Source organism: Danio aesculapii, chromosome 6 (genome assembly GCF_903798145.1).
Source record: "Danio aesculapii chromosome 6, fDanAes4.1, whole genome shotgun sequence".
In the NCBI taxonomy this organism is placed as follows: Eukaryota; Metazoa; Chordata; class Actinopteri; order Cypriniformes; family Danionidae; genus Danio; species Danio aesculapii.
In genome coordinates, this window is record NC_079440.1 from 30878334 (window position 1) to 30896300 (window position 17967).

The window sequence follows — 17967 nt, forward strand, 5'->3', positions numbered from 1 at the left end:
TTATTTTACATATTAATTATTCATATTCCAACAAAAGACTTATTTCCAGTTTTTGAGGTCATTCATGGTCAGCCGTAAGAAATAATCCTAATAAAAATAATAATTCCACCTCATTGTTAGACGTTTTTAAAACACTTCACTGATTATTTTAAACGAGTTACTCCTATAATCCACACACAGGGATCGGAAGGTAGTTTTAAGAGTATTTTACGACAGATTACAAAAAAAAGGTTTTAAAAAGCAATTAGTACCATTTTTTATTAGATTACTCAGGGCTAGTAACTTAATCTAAATCCTTTAAATTTCTTTGAAATACTTCAGCTTTGGAACATAAATTAATGGGATTCTGTGTTAACTGTGTTAATTCTTCATTACAAGCTTCAAAATAAACCCAAACACACCAAAAACAATTCTAGCTCTCCACCTCCCCAGCACCACCTGTCTAGATCTGCTCTAGATCGTCCTCTTTTTAATAGCAGATTTTTTTTGTTCTAGCTTTTAACAGAAGCAAGTACTGTTAACAAAAATTCTCAAGAGACTTCTCATGGTTTAAAAATGCTAATGCTGTCACCTCCTGCAGGAGGCTCAATTTCTCCAGCTCCCACTGATGGTCCAGGATGAGGCTGTCACTGCGGGGCCTCCAGCCAGCCAGGTTCTCCTCCCCTCGCACATACGCCACCGACGTGTCCAGCACCCTCCTGCGGCGCCTTTGCATTCCTGCACATTCAGATGTCATTTTAACAACAGACCTTCCTACAATCTACCAATTAAGATCTTTATTGTTTCTTAAACAAAATGCCAAATAGAACCTTGTGTACTGTAACTGTATAGAATGAAACTTTTACCCTATAAACAAAAACAACCCAAACTTGTCCTCAACTAAAGCCTTCAGTTTTCAACTTGGCTATAATTAAATACAAATTTAACCTTTGATAGTCAGAAAACTAAATAAACTAAATATTAAATAAATATAAACGAGGTCAATGATTCCTTCCTTAACCCATCCAATTCTCAATGTCATGGTCAGAATATTTACGGTCAGAGTACTTGTACCATTTTTCATAGTATATCATGTCCTAACAACATGCGACGTGACAAGATTCCAGTGACAAGCAATTTGGCTGTCCGCACCAAAACAACATGACAGAAGTTTTGAAATGCCAGTCTTTTCCATTCATTCAAATACCAGCCAATGCACTTTAATCTAATTAATACATATTAAATCTCTTTAGCATTATCAATAAGCTACAGATCCGTGTTGCCAGTTTCATGCTCTGACTTTTATTTGCAAACTGTTTGCTATTTTTTTTTATTCTCATTTTATTCTCCGCTGTCGCCACTGGCTTGCATGGTTCGGGATCTATAGAGCTGCGCATCGTTGGATTTGCTTTTCAATATTTGGACTCTCAGTAGTGATTATTAAACCACACTGAACTGAGCTAAACTGAACTGAACTTAAACACTACAAACTGAACTACACTGTTCCAATTTACTGTGACCTTTTATGTGAAGCTGCTTTGACACAATCTACATTGTATAAGCGCTATACAAATAAAGGTGAATTGAATTGAATTGAATCATTTTATTATGTTTTATTGCTGATTTTGGTAGCATGGCAATACATGTGACGTAAAATAGTATTTAAACTCACATCGGTATCATTTAACAGTGAATAAAGCACATAAACTGTATTAGAGTTGATCATTGTTGTCATATGCTGTTGATCTGCTGTGAGGTCACAGAAATTAAAAGCATTTCTAAAAAGAAACTGTTCACCACTGTAACTGGTTAGCATAAAAACTAACCTTTTTCAAAAGGAGCCACCTTGGCTGGTTTTACACCCTCTGATTTCCAGCTACTGAGAATTATTTGTCTACCAATCAATAAGCTGGTTTGAACCCAGTATTTTTATATGTTTATCTCTAATTTCAGTGTCTGTCCATTTAAAATCAGTTGAAATAACATGATTCTTTTCAAGTTTTTAGGGGACAACTTAACTGTGTTATGTTCAATCCACTTAATAAATTAATTTGATAAATTTGTGTTGGGACAACATAAAGCAATTTTGTAGAACCCAGCATACAGTGTACAAACAATTAAGGACATATAGTAAAATGTGACAATTTAAAAGCAGGCAGATGTATTCATGAATTTTTAAGCAGAACTCCCTAAAATCTAAACAGTCCCAAATCATGTGAATCCTCAGTGGAACACACAATGAGCAGATTTGTTTCTTACCTGGGCTCCCTGCATCAGCAAGGTGGCACAGACTGAGCTCATACACACCGGTTACACGGTTTCTGAAAAACAAACAACAGAAAAAATGAATATATTTCTAAGAGGAACACTGCAATGGACGTGTTTATCTGTAATCTGAAGCAGCCATACCCTTCAGACGGCCTCAAGGTGCCACTGCTGAAGAGGTTTCTGATGGAGCGAGATGCTGGGAGTTTGGCATCTCTTGAGTGGAACACCATGCATAAGTCTTTGGTTATCACTGTGGGCTGTGTGCAGTTCTCCATCTAGGAAAAGAAGTATGTAAAAATATGTATGTTTGCAAATATATATACAAATAAATAAAGCCTGAAATTAAGAACCTACTGCAAGCAATTGAAACAAAAGGTAGTTAAAATAACTATGGATCGCTATTAGGTATCTTTAGCATCTATAGAGTGCAACAGCATATAATGATTATGATGAAAAAATTAATTCAAATGCTAAAAAATTAATTGTTATAAAAAATACAGGAAATAAATCATGCTGAAAGAACTCTACAGTGAAAATATTTTTTAAGAAGATGGATTAGATTAATTTTTACAATGCTACAAAAAATAATGTCAAATTACTGCTGCTTTGAACCCTGTCTCCAAAGAATAACTTTTTATTTCAAAGAATACTTGAAAAATGTAGCATGGTTTCTACAAAAATAGTATTTCAACATTGAAAACAACAATAATATGAACACCAAATCATCATATACTGTATGGTTTTTGATGGATGTTACATTAATTATGTTAATTAAATTTTAATTAAAAATAATTTACTAGTACTTTTGCTGTATTACTTACAGTGGGGAAAATACAGGTGAGCATTGAACATGTTTTAACCTGGGAATAATATTTCACAAGGAGATTGAATTGGAATGGAATTGAACCAGATTTTGGTAAAAACCCAATTAATACAAACATAAAATTAAAACAAAATAAAAAATAAATGAAAATTAAACATTATTTATGTGTAATAACAACAAAATCACACAAGTACAAAGTACTGAACTACTGAAACGTATTTAAATATCAAAACCGTATCAAATCTGATCCTTAATTTGTAACTTATATTTGATTCAAGTCAGGTGATTGGCTGGGCCATTCTACAGCTTGATTTTCTTTCTCTGAAAACATTTGAGAGTTTCCTTGGCTATGTTTTTGATCATTGTCTTGCTGAAAAGCCCATTCTGGTTGGATCTTCTTCATCCTAATAATTCAGATGTTGGACCGCAGCAGCTAATGTTCATTTACAATGAGGAAGGGCGAAGGGTTGCCAAATAACTACTAAGAGATTTCAGCTGCTGTCTGGCCTTTCACTGTCTTTCTACACCTCCCTTTCTTCATGTGTTCAACATTTTTTCTTAGCGTCATTTCATTTTATTACACATGACTTAATTTGTAAACTAATAAATATTGTTTTCTTTGCATATATGGATTTCTTTGATTGTTACCAACATCCGGGGAAAATTTCAAGTCAAAAGAACCTTTAGAAATATGTTTTCGAAGAAAAATGGTGACGTTCAATACTTCTTTTCACCCCTGTATATCTTACTGTATTACCTTATCACACAAATGCAAGCTTCATTAGAAAACCTAAATCTTTCAAAAACATTTTAAACAATCTGAACAGAATATTTTTGCAAGAAAATCAAAATATACTATTTCTATGACGTTATATGACCTACTTTATGGAGTGTTAACTAGAAGTATGTCTTTTATCTGATTTCACTGACCTAAAGCTGGGTGGTTTGGTTCGTCACATGAAATCGTTGTTTATTTATTTTAGTACTTCCAGAACCAAGACCACTAAACATGCTGTTGTGTTCTATAGATCCACAAGGTTTGCCTCTCTTTTGCATATGTACTTGATTCAGCCATTCCAAATGATGTGGGCTGTTTTGTAGATTAAATTGGCTGGAACTAAATCATGCAGGTCTGCAACTCTCCAAAATGAACTTCTCATCTCCCCATATGAATAAGTGCATGGCCTTGGTTACCTCCAGGTAAGCAGAAAGAGTCATGTAGATTTTCTCTCCGTAAGGAGTCACACGGTTTAGCAGCAAAGAGTTGTGCATGGATGAATCCCAAGCAGCCTCAAACCGGTAGAATGTCCTATATTAATAGTAGAAAACAAACTTAAATATATATTTTCCAATAAAACCAAGACTATTTACATCTGAACTTGTTAGAATTTTATAAATATTAAAGGAATAGTTCACCCAAAAATAACACTTTGCTCACTTTTTACTCACCCTCAAAACCTTTGACTTTCTTTATTCTGTTGAACATTAAAAGAGATATTTTGAAGAAAGCAAAAAGCCTGTAACCACTGACTTCCATTGTAAAATAATAATAATAATTATAATAATAATAATAATAATAATAATAATAATAATAATAATAATAACAATAATAATAATAACAATATTAATAACAATAACAATAACAATAACAATAACAATAACAATAATAATACAAAACAAAACAAATACTATGGAAGTCAATAGTTGAAAGTTTGCAGCTATCTATAGAATATCTTCTTATGTGTTCAACAGAGAAAGACAAGAAATAAAGACAATCAGATTTGAAAAAAGTAAAGGGAAAATGAAAGTATGACAGAATTTTTATTTTGGGTGAACTATCTCTTTGAAAAACAGTTGAGTTTCAGCATTTTTTTAATCAATTCATGTGATATCGGGGTCATACAAGAACCCTTTTAGCTTATCTTAGCATAAATTATTGAGTTGGATTAGACCATTAGCATTTCCCCAAAAATGTAAAAAAAAAAAAGAGTGTTGATAATCTTCCTATTTAAAGCTCGACTCCTCTGTTATGTCATGAAAAGTTGCTTCCAAGGCATAATAATCAACGAACTTTGCTGCCAAACCCAATGTTAGCACACAATGTAACTACAGAAGGGTCAAGCTTTAAATAGTAATAGTTTTTTTAGTTTTTATTTTTTTTTTTGGGGGGTGGGGTGCTAAAGGTCTAATCAGATTCAATGATTCATGCTAAGCTAAGCTATGCTAAAATGCTCCTGCCAAACACTGAGATTGGCTAAATGATTAAAAAAATGGTAAAGCTCAAATATTTAAATCTATGGAACTCATAATACAATTCTTAAAATAAGCAAATTTTCTAAATACATAAGCAAAACATTTAATAATGATAAAACATATCATATTGTAAAGTGACGATTTAAGAAAACAAAAGTGTGGAGCAGGAATGGAGACAATATATATGCACGCAACAAAACACTTCATCACTAGATATGAACACTGCCACCAATGAAATAAAAATATTAACACCCAGCAATAAAAAATACAAAAATAAAACAACAATGATGAGAGATGAAAGACATGACCATTGAAAAAGGGAAGCAGGTACAGGGGGACACTAATACCTAGGATCAGTCCCCAAGGAAATGCTTTAGGTGGAAAGGAAAGAATCAATGACAGATTTATAGGCAAGAGTTCAGAGAGGTCAATTGCAATCTTTGGCTATTATTGAAGCATATAGTAATTTTGTCTCAGTGAGGGATGCAATTGCATTTCCTTTCAACTCAATCCACTCTTACAGACCTCCAGGAAGTACAAACGAACAAATATTGGTCCCGAATCTATGCCATTTCATGATAAAGTACTACATGATAACAGTATGGGCTGCCTGTTGTACATAATTTATATTCACCTTGTTGAACTTCCAGTCTAAACCCTGCTCACACTGATAAAAAAAAATAAATTAGGTCATAACCTGCTGGAATGATCACAGATTGGATGCACTTATATTTCTGGCCCTCAGCCTGTTGAGGGTCTTAAATCTCTAAATGCCTGAGTCAGGCGTGCTGTACATGAGAGGAGCCGAACGTTTCTGAGGAATGTGATGGATGAGCTTGTGCGCTTTAGATGTTGATTGTTAAAGTGGATGGCCCGGCATGACCCAGTGGGCAGCTTTGAGGCATGGAGAGAGAAAAGGAAAGAAGGAGTGGAAGAGGTCCTGGAAATTTATTTGTAGAAAAGATAAGAGAGAAATAATAAAAGAAGATAAGGGAGAATCTCGAGTCACTTTAGAGTCACTGTGGGGTTGCCTTTTCCAATTCCTCTTTGTCAACTGACGTTAACTGGTTAGTTAACTGAAACCAACCAAACATGCTAATTATGTCATTTTTTGGGGGTGGGGGGGGGGGGGGGGAGCATATAGACATTTCTGTGATACATACAAACAGTTAAAGTCAGAAATATTAGCCCTGTTACTCTCCTGTAGTTATTATCCTGTTACATTTTTTACCTAATTTCTCCTTAACAGAAAGAAGATTTTTTTCCAACACATTTCTAAACATAACACTTTTAATATCTCATTTCTAATAACTGATTTATTTTATCTTTGCCTTGATGACAGTACATAATATTTGACTAGATATTTTTTAAGATTCTCTTATTCAGCTTAAAGTGCAAAAAAAAGAAGCAAAAATACTGTCAGATTCTACCATTGTAGAGAGCATGAAAATATGGAGCCGGAGATGTTTGGTCTATCCTTGAGTGATGAAATGATAATGTAGAAAAATAAAACACAGGTAAAAATGCATGTAAGCCTTTAGATTCTGAAAGTTTTGCTTATTCTTGTCTTGTGAATCAAAGTAAAATTTTGCGTGTGTGTGTGCGTGTGTGTGTGTGTGTGCGTGTGTGTGTTTCCCCATACAGTAGAAGGTATGCTCCGATGTTGTTGGGTTCTTAACATTCTTAAATTTCTTCTCATTTTCAGCAGAAGTAAAAAAACAGTGAGTAAAAAAATAATAATATTTACGTGACCCTGAAACCCAAAACCTTGGGTCTTGTTGTCGATATATTTAAAAAAATTGCTAAAAATACATACTATGGGTCAAAATTATATGTAAAAAGAATTATGTAAAAAAGTAAGAATTGTAGGTAAAGATCATCTTCCATGATGTTGTTTTTTATTTTTTACTGTAAATATACTGATTAAAAACTCTTTTTTTGTTTAGCAATATACATTTCTGAGCACTTTATGAAGACAATTTCCAAATGTTTTTTTAACCCTCAGTTTCAAATAGTTGTATATCAGCCAAATGTTGTCTATCCTAGCTTTCAAGTTTGAAATCAGTTTTCAAAATTGTACACTTATGTTTGTTTTTGTGATCCATGATCTCACATTTGCAAATATTTAAAATAAAATAAAAAATCCTCGTTGCCTTACATTTTAAAGTTGAATCAAATTAACCAAATGAGTCCATTCATTGAACTTATATTATGGTAAACTGACTAAAACAGCTTGTATAACTAAGTAAATTAAGTTGGAAAATGATTAACTTAGTTAAATATGTCACAATAAACTAAAAACATACAGTATGTTGTCATAACTAATTGATCATATATTTTTTTACAGTGTAGTTTCTGATACGGCAGTCATTAATCTAAGGCTTAGTTCTTCATGAGTGATAGATTAAATTCATCTTGATTTTATCTGACATTGTATAGTGCATTTTAGTGAACCTGTGTTGTAAGTAGTTATCTCTTTAAAAAAAGATAAATCCTAAATGATCATTATATGACGAAAAGATTAGTATTACTATATTAGTTAATGAAGCCTTGTTCTTCATCCATTCTGGTAATAGATTATTCTTTATCTACAGTTGAAGTCAGAATTATTAGCCCCTCTGTTTATTTTTTTCCCAGTTTAACGGAGAGAAGATTTTTTCAACATATTTCTAAACAATAGTTTTAATAACTCATTTCTAATAACTGATTTATTTTATCTTTGCCATGATGACAGTACATAATATTTGACTAGATATTTTTCAAGAGATAGTATTCAGCATAAAGTGACATTTAAAGGCTTAACTAGGTTAATTAGGTTAACTAGGCAGGTTAGGGTAATTAGGCAAGTTATTGTATAACGATGGTTTGTTCTGTAGACTATCAAAAATATATAGCATAAAGGGGCTAATAATTTTCACCTTAAAATGTTTTTTAAAAAATTAAAAGCTGCTTTTTTTCTAGCCAAAATAAAACAAATGACTTTCTTCAGAAGAAAAAAATATTATCAGACATATTGTGAAAATTTCCTTGCTCTGTTAAACATCATTTAGCAAATATTTAAAAAGAAACAAAAATTCAAAGGTGGGCTAATAATTCTGATTAACACCTCTATGTTTTAAATTGTCTTATTTTATTTAATTTTTTTTGTGGAACGCAAAGGTCCCATGAGCATTTAAGATTCTTTATGAAAGGATTTATGCCAATAAAAACAATAAACAAAAAACTAGGGATGCTCTGATCAGGATTTTTGCAGCCGATACCGAGTAACGATTCCTTTAATGAGGATCAGCCGATACTGAGAACCGATTCTGATGCTTCAAGCTTTATAATGCATCAAGCACATTTTCACTCCAAGTATGACACTTAAGTGAACATCTTTCCCTACATAAGAAAATAAATAAAAGATGTTGCATATAATGCCTTAACATGTCTCTTATAACCTCAGAAGCAACTTTACAGAAAAAAAATGATAAAACATAAAATAAATGGTAAGAAAAATGACTAACTATGCAATTTGGAATTGCTGCAAATGATGGAAGAAGAATTCCACATGAAGGTTTGGAGTGCATATTTGATGCTCGCAGCCATTAGTAAACCATTCAAAAAATGCCTCTTGTAATGTAAAAAGTGTGTTTGGTGTGATCAGACCCTTACTCTGCCTAAACTCATAAACAAACAATTAAATGAGGTTCATGAGATCTGCCAGATTATTTAGTACCGATCGAGTAATGACATGTGATTATAGGCCAATACCGATCTCTGGTCGATCGATCGGAGCATCCCTATAAATAACCTTTATTTAAGACTAACATTTTTGAAACTACACATAAAACTATTACTAAAAACTTATACATTATTGGATTGCACATAAGGGGCTCGTGGACCATCAAAGACCATCAACAAAAAAACACGATGTAAAAACTGTCAATTAACTAATTATACTAATTTGCATTCTAGATGTAAATAAGGTTCAAGGTCATTCCATCCTAACGACGGCTGTTTGTAAAGTTCACATTAAGTGAGGACACTCAACAATCTCATTTCTGACGGTATTGTTCGCTCCTAAATAACGACATAAATAAAGCTTAGCATACCGAGCAAGATGAGGGATTGTGTGAGGATAATTCCATCCTCCCATTTACACATGATAAAAGACATTTCCTGTTGTTTTTACCTTCCAATATTTCTTTCCCTTAATTTTCTTATATCAGCCAAGCCTAACTATAACTCATGTTCTTGGCTAAATAAACAGCAAGACTTTCCATTCTAAGTTTATTGATTCTGCTTGTATTGAGGACCTAAATAATATTGAAGAATCGCTCAGTGTGCAGGGGTAAGAAAGCAAGCATGCTACCACTGAGGTAATGCTTACATGGATTGTTGAGCTGCCACCCAGGCTGCGTGAAATGAAAACTGTTTTCTGTCACATGGGAAACTCTTTGGACAGGAACTACACTAGAAGGTGTTGTTTTGTGGACAGTGCTTACAGAACAGCTAACTAGGTGACAAGTGTGTACTAAGAAATATATCAAATGCTTTAAGAAGTTATGTTTACATTTTAAGTTCCAACAATAATAATTGGCTTTTACTTGGTATGTTTCTTTCAGTTCATGAACTGCTGCATTTACTATTGAGCATTTGTATTTTCTTTTATATAGTGGACATTTTTTTTTGTTAAATTGTTTCTCTGACACCAGCAACTTTTCACTTTTTTGTTTTAATGATATCTTACACTAAAAGGCAAACTACATACACTCAAAAATGACTTTTGCTGCTTGTTCAAACTATTTATTTAAAACGAGTTGAAACAACACAATTCCTAAGTAGGACAACCTAATTGTTTTATATTGAATGCATTTAAATTTGAAAAAACACTGAGTTAAATAACCTAATTTGTGTTGGGACAACATGAAGGAATTATGTGAAACCCAGCAGTTTTTTTTACATTGTAGTAACAGTGCCTGTTAGGTATGATTTAAACTAGTGTAAAAATACTACTTTAACTCTAATGGTTAACTCTAATTGACAGTAGCATAGAGAGTGAACATGTTTTTTTAAACTGAATTCTACTTTTTTTTTACATTTTTTACATTTGTTTATGCTAACTATAAAATTATCTAAATATTTTTTCTTTTTATGGAATGCAAAGGTCCCATGAATGTTTAAAGGTGCAGTAGGTGATTGTCTTCAGAAACATTTTTTGTTGTGATGGTTGAAAGTCTCTTCACATTCCATTAGTAATGATTAAAGTAAATGATCTAAATGTGTTTTTATATTCTGGGTAAGGCATAAGACTAAAAAATGCCCATCCAATTAAAATTTGTTAGGCCAATAATTCCCATAATTCTGATAAGTAGCCCAAATAGTCTGTCAGCAAATGCAGATTTGTACAACTGCACACCTCTGTTCATACAGATACGCCAATGCGCGTTCACGCAGGCCACGGTCATTTGGACACGAGTATAAGCGGTAAAAACAAATGCTGAATCAAAACTTTTTAAAGTCCTGAATCAAAATTGGCGTTACTTTTGCACGCTGGAGGAGACTGAAGTTTTTATTTTAGACAAGTAATGTTATGTTTTAAAACTATTTTAGTCACGCAAAGCCTATGTAAATTTTATTGTTTCGAAAGGGCTATATGCACAGAAGTGTTGTTCAGCCATTGTAATCTTCTGACAAAAGATTGTAGTGACTATTTTCAGTTTCATAAGGGACCTTTTACAGCATCGATAATGTCGATTCTCATTTAGTTTAACAACAAAACGAAAGTAAATAGCGCTATTCCACCTAGCCTGCTTTATTGAGCTGAAGTTGGTTTTATATTCACATTGGTTCATTTTTGAACAATGGCAACCTGTGATGCACTCCCTATATTGTCTATCATGCAACTCATAAGGGACCTTTTACAGCATCGATAATGTCGATTTTCATTTAGTTTAACAACAAAACGAAAGTAAATAGCGCTATTCCACCTAGCCTGCTTTATTGAGCTGAAGTTGGTTTTATATTCACATTGGTTCATTTTTGAACAATGACAACCTGTGATGCACTCCCTATATTGTCTATCATGCAACTCTAAATATTCGGTCTGAAATATCACGCAAGTATGGCTTAGTAATAAGTGTAATTCCTGCACACCGCCGGCCAACCACTAAGCATACAGTCGTCGCTATAGGACAAAGCACGTGAGAGAGTGAGACCAGCGATCCTTGCATGCATGAAATATTACACATTATGACAAATTTTGCTTGCTACAGAACTGAAAACGTGCTAGATATAATACAGAATTGTGTCATTATAAAGTCTTAAAACTGCCGAATGACATGATCTAGTGGGTCTCTGTCATCTTTAATGTGTGCATTTGCGATTTCAGGAGGCGTGGCTTTTGACGACAGGGGAGAGATTGTATTTTAAAAGATATTATGCTAACCGTTTAGCACTTAGGCAGATCACCCACTGCACCTTTAAGGTTCTATATAGAATGAATTATGCCAATAAACACAATAAACAACTTTTATTTAAGACTAAAGTTTCTAAAACTACACATAAAACTATGACTAAAAATGTATTGAATTGCAAGAGGCTTGTGGACCATCAATGACCAGCAACAAAGCAGCACAATGTACAAAAGCTGTCAAAGAAATAGAAAATATGCTACTTAGGTACATAAATGGTTGCTATAGGTAATAATGTGATATCAAGTTTTTAATGCAATAAAGTTTAGAAATTTTTTCAATATAAAAATTACAATATAGTCTCTGCATGACATTTTTACTGAAATATTTTCTTATTGTTGTAGATTAGAGTGTTTTGCGTCACATTTTATTTATTTAGGAGGTTTTCATTGGCCTTCTTAAGCAACCAGGATTATAATGGCTTATTATTTAAAAAATATTCAAATATAGCTTAGTATTTATTACATAGTTCAGAAAAATCAGTATATTGACATCATCATCATAACACCGCTTAGTAAAATATAGTTATACGTTATGCTTTTAAACAAGCACAAATATGCTGGGAAAAAAAAATAAAAATCACAGTATTTTTAAAGTACTTTTTAAAGTAAAGTTTTTAAAGTTGCCACTTTTTTTTTACCAGAACCTGAGAAAATATTTACAGAGCACAGCTCAACCATATAGCAAAACACTATATTTGTTCAATATCTAGTCACAGATTGGAAGAAAAATAAAATGATCAATGTTATCTGTCATGTGAATATGTGATCTGTAAATGTGCTCAGGCAAACGGAACAGTCCTGGCAAAACAAGAGAAACAGATCAGGATAATAAAAGTGCTCCCATTTAGCATTGTAGCAAATGTTTACAAACAAAAGCTAATTCTTGAGATTATAGCTGTCCTGATTTGATAATTACAGAAACAGTGGCTCTAAAAATTGTTTGCTCTGAGTCATTTAGCCAACAATGTGCGAAACCAAGGAATTGGATCGACACTGCCACCTTGTGGTAAAAAGCTAATCGTGAGCAGCGAATGCCAAAGAGGGCCAGCCGTCAATAAACTTCACTAAACACATTTTTTTGGTTCTAGATTGTAAATCCCAGTGCACTAACATAACACAAATTTTGTTCAGAGATTTGTGATTAATATTGAGGTTAGCTGAGCGAAGCCTCCCGCCCATAAACAACACAGAGCTCACGGTGTGTGTGGTCTGGCCCACAGTTTTCACCCCACACAGGCGAAGTTGTGTTTTACGGTGTTGCTTTGACATTTGTGATGGAACTTGATCTGGTTGCAGAGCAGTTTAAATGAGACCATACATTTTTAATTAAGAGATGTCATCTAATTTGTTGAGAATTTGTTGAGCAAGAGCAATAAATTTACGCAAGGACTGATGGAGTGTGTGTGGCAAGACTGACTCATTACTGAAAACATTACATGTAGTTTAAACTAAAGAGAAGGATTCACTGACATAGATTACACATTTATTTATGAAGCTGTCTTAAAATCAACTCAGCCAACAAAAATAAATTTTAACAAAAATGTTTGAATGTTTTGATAAAATTCCTGTTAAAGCTGCAGTTCACCCAAACATGAAAATGTACTAATCAAACAAATCTTGATGAGTTTTTTTTTTTAAAGAATGCCTAGAAATATCAACAGTATGACAAAATTCAGAATTGTGAGAATTTCCAAATGCATGTTGTCAAACCGATAACATTGTTTTCTCCTTTGTTACTGTTTTTTTTTTGGCATGCGTTTTCTTAAAGATACACTCCACTTTTTTGAAAATAGGCTAATTTTACAAGTAATCTAGAGTTAAACAGCTGAGTTTTACCATACTGTATATATAACCATTCAGCCAATCTTCAGGTCCAGCAGGAGCATTTTTAGCTTAGCATAACATAAACCGTAAATTCAGCTAGGATATGTCTAAGAAATATACCCTCATTCTGGCGTATTAATCAAGGAACTTTTTTGAAAATAGGCTTATTTTTAAAAGTAATCTAGAGTTAAACAGTGGAGTTTTACCAACCGTTCAGCTGATCTCCAGGTCTAGCAGAAGCATTTCTACCTTAGCTTAGCATAAACCATCAAATCAGCTAGGATATGTCTAAGAAAGTTAGCCTATACTCTCATTCTGGCGTATTAATCTTTTTATAAAAGTTTTCTAAAATAATAATAATTAATAATTCCTTAAATTTATATAGCGCTTTTCTAGAAACTCAAGCGCTTTACATATAAAGAAACACTCCACTTTTTTAGAAATAGACAAATTTTACAAATAATCTAGAGTTAAACAGTTCAGTTTTACCATATTTAAAACTATTCAGCCCGATCTCCAGGTCCAGCAGGAACATTTTTAGCTTAACTTAGCATTAACCATCAAATCGGCTAGGATACATTATGTCTAAGAACTATACTGTTATTTATCTAGACTCTACTCTTATTAATCTAGAGTTAAACAGTCACTAGTTTTACCATATTTTAAAAAATTCTGATAATTTTCAGGTCTAGCTGGAGCATTGTTAGCTTAGCTAAGCATAAACATCAATCGGCTAGCATCTAAGAAATATACTCTGATTCTGGTGTATTAATCAAGGAACTTTGCTGCTGTACAATGGCTACCTAGTTACCTAGCTGGGTAACTATTTTCAGGTACTGTGTAATTTCACTGGGATGACAGTAGGCCTATAATTCCAAGCCATAACCAAGCCAATTCAATAATTTAAGCTAAGCTAAGCTAAAAGTGCCCCTGTCAGACCCGGAGATCAGCTAAACGGATTTAAAAAATCATAAAACTTAACTGTTTAACTTGTAAAATGAGATTATTTTAAATAAAAATGCAGTGTTCCCCAAACTTGCAGCAAATTTGAGCTCTCCTGGCCACCATAAGAACATTAATAAAAATGGTACTGTATAAATTCCAACTATCAATTTAGCGATGTCATCGAAACAACTTTTGTTCATAACCTTGTTAGAACTTCCAGTTAGGGAACATGGCTATGATCTCTACAACACCTCCTGCATTGGTATGATTCAGCAAAAATGCAGCCCGTACAAAAGTCAAGCCATGCAATCCAGTTACCTATAGAGGTGCCAACAAAGTCAGAAACAGAACAGAAGCTTCACACACAAAAGCATTTCCATGGGAACCAGAAGAAAAATTCTCTCACATTTTCAGAAATAGAAGGAGGGGACGAGAAAAACAAACAGACAAACCAACAAGGGTGCAAAAATAAGCAGCATTTAAGAGCCAAAATATGACAAAGAACGATGGAGGCTGATTAGACAGATGGTCAGAGAAACAAAAGGATGAAATTTTTACATTCTTTGTGCTTTTTAGAGGAATAGGATTTGAAGGTAATATACCTAGGCATGTCGGAATCAAGAACTGTCTGGAAAAACACAAAACAACATTCTGTTAGTGGACTAGAGAAAAGTCAGAATTAGAAATTTGTGGAGAAAAGCTTGTGTGGAGGCCCAGCAGCTTGTTTTCTGAGGATTTTGAATATAATATGGCTGTCAAGGCCTAGGCACAACTCTCCGGTCACATCTTTGTCCTTGATCCGCTGCATTGGTGCATGAATCCAGCTTTGATATATGTTTTTATGGATAGCGTGCACTGTCATGTAAGGACTTAAAATGGAGGAGAGGAGGTCACGGCTGCATGATATCTGAATATCTCTGTTAAGCATCTGTGATATGCAGGTGGATACATCTGATAATGCATCTAAATCATTATGAATTACTTGAAGCATGTTTGCGAAGTCTGGATGCTGATATATGATGCCCATCTAATGTGATAGCAGTTATGCATTACAGATGACAAATGCTTTGTTTGCTGTTAGTGTAACATGACATGAGCAACATGGTTTTCATTAACTATCACGATGGGAGAATGTTATTGATGGGTTTAATCTGTTAATAAATTGTGATCGTAAACGTTAAACATTCATCTTGGTGCGATGATGCCAAGAGCTGGATCAGCTGTGTGTTTCAGTGAGTAGGTAGTTGAGAGTCTGAGCAATGAAGTGCAGACAAAGTGAATGGAATGAGCAGATGAGAATGGACACAAATGCAGACCAGCATCGGATGAGAAGACTTGCACAGCAAGCAAGGAGGTGAACTAGAGAACCAGTTTTCAATGTTCTGGCTGTCTGAAAATAGGGAATGTTTATATTCAGATTGATTTTGTCTGCTTATTAAATGGATAGTTTACCAAAATTCAGTTGTAATTTACTTTTATTTGAGCTTTAATCAATGTTGAACACAAAACAAGACATTTTAAGAATTCTGGAAACCATTGACTTCCATATTATTTGTTTTTCCTACTACGAATGTCAGTAGTTACTGGTTTCCAACATTCTTTAGTACATTTACTTTTGTGCTCAGCAGAAAAAACCATCAAACTGTTTGGAACAAGTAAAGGTTGGGAAAATCACAACAGAATTAGTATTTTTGGTGAACTATCCTTAAAATTGTGACCTCCATCATCAAGGCTAATAAAACCACTTATTTTTCTTGTGTGCAGTAGGAGGGGATTGATAATTCTGAGATTTCTGAGCCAAAAAAGAGCAGTTGTATGGATAGTTTGTCAGTCAAGCAATGTTTTAAAAGCTTCACAAATCCCGGTGGTTATACAGCAAAATCTCTGAAAACATAATGCTACAGTTGTGAAACAGCCATGCTGAGAAGCTGCATTACATAATCAATATAAAATAGTTTAAGATTTAATGACTTTCAAGAGAGTCAAGCCCAAAACATTTAGCACACATTTAATTTTTTAATGCTTGTATTACACATAAGTTACCCTTTAAATTTTACTGTAACCTATTTGCTAATCTTACCACCAACATTATTTACTTTTTTTGTGATATACAAGTGTTACATATTTGATATTGATAGTAATATGACATCTGCTAGAGCAGGATGCTCAATATCTGCACAAAGCTACATTTTGAGAAACTGCAAAAACATACTTAAAGGGAAAATGAATGCACGTGGCACTATCATGGTGACAACTTTTGTTCTTTTTCACAGAAATAATAATAACAGGGATACGTTATTGATGAATTAGGAATTATTTTTGTGCAGTACTTTGCACAACACCAAATATATACCACAAACCAACTTAACAGTGTCTATTAATTGTAATTCAATATGTTTGCCTCACCTATGTATCTGAAACGTACGACAAATTATATCTTAAGTCAGTGATTCCCAAAGTAGGGGTCACGAGATAATGACAAGGGGTCACTTGGTGATTTCCAAAAGTCAAATAAATTTTCTGAAACTATTATAAATGCCATATTTCATCCATAACCCACAGAAGATACAAATAGTTGTTAATAGTTACATAAAAAAACAAATACAAAGCCATCAGCCTTTCAATTTTGTTTCATAGGATTGGGGTTTATATTAGATTAACAACACAACAATAGCGTCAAATGCAGCAGATTGAGTTTATAGCAACAGGTTAAACTTTCTGACATCTTTATGGCAATCAAGTACATTAAAAATAATAGAGGCCACTACTGAACATTGAGGATGATCTCTCTTTAGAGTGATGGTCTCTAAATTAAACCAAGAATAGACTTCTGCTAAAAACATTGCACCCACCAGTCTCCTTAGGTGAGGTTAATATTAAATAAACAAATTAATAAATCACTATAAACATGATATGGTTGTTAGACAGTTGCACTTTTTTGTGTTGTCAATATACTCCTGTTTATATAGGTCTACTGTTGTGTCCAGAATGTTTGTATATTTATAACCATCTCCGAAGATGTTGGGGGTCTCGAGTCACTGGCATTGTTATTTTGTGGGTTGCGGGCTGAAAAGTTTGGCAACCCCTGTCTTAATTAACGTATTTAAGATTTGCGAAAGAGTAGACAGCGCCCTCTAGTGGATTTGTCACCTGAAACGTGTCACAAAATGTACTTGGAGCAATGTATTTTATGTTTTTGCTAAAATGTAGGCTGAGGGAAGTATTTTCAAAGAGCCTTGGCTGAATAGTATCTGTTCCCCTAAAAAACATGAAGCGGATCACTAACATGGAGCTAGCTCCCACTTAATAAGCCATCTTTTAAATGACAAACTTTCAAAAGATGACCAAGCAGTGATAATTTACAATTGAGCATTTGATTTCTGTACATCAATGCTGTTACTTTTGTTATTGAGAAAAA

The 17967-nt window shown here is 33.5% G+C and overlaps 1 protein-coding gene across 1 annotated transcript in view; it reads right to left on the reverse strand.

Moving 5' to 3' along the window:
* kif1aa (kinesin family member 1Aa) overlaps nt 1–17967 on the reverse strand; it is a 146147-nt gene that overhangs the window by 14782 nt on the left and 113398 nt on the right. Inside the window, exons 39-41 of the mRNA XM_056459953.1 lie at nt 2389–2522; nt 2239–2300; nt 572–717 (exon numbers count right to left, since the gene is read on the reverse strand). Coding sequence (XP_056315928.1) covers nt 572–717; nt 2239–2300; nt 2389–2522 — 342 coding nt within the window. The remainder of the gene's footprint in view (nt 1–571; nt 718–2238; nt 2301–2388; nt 2523–17967) is intronic.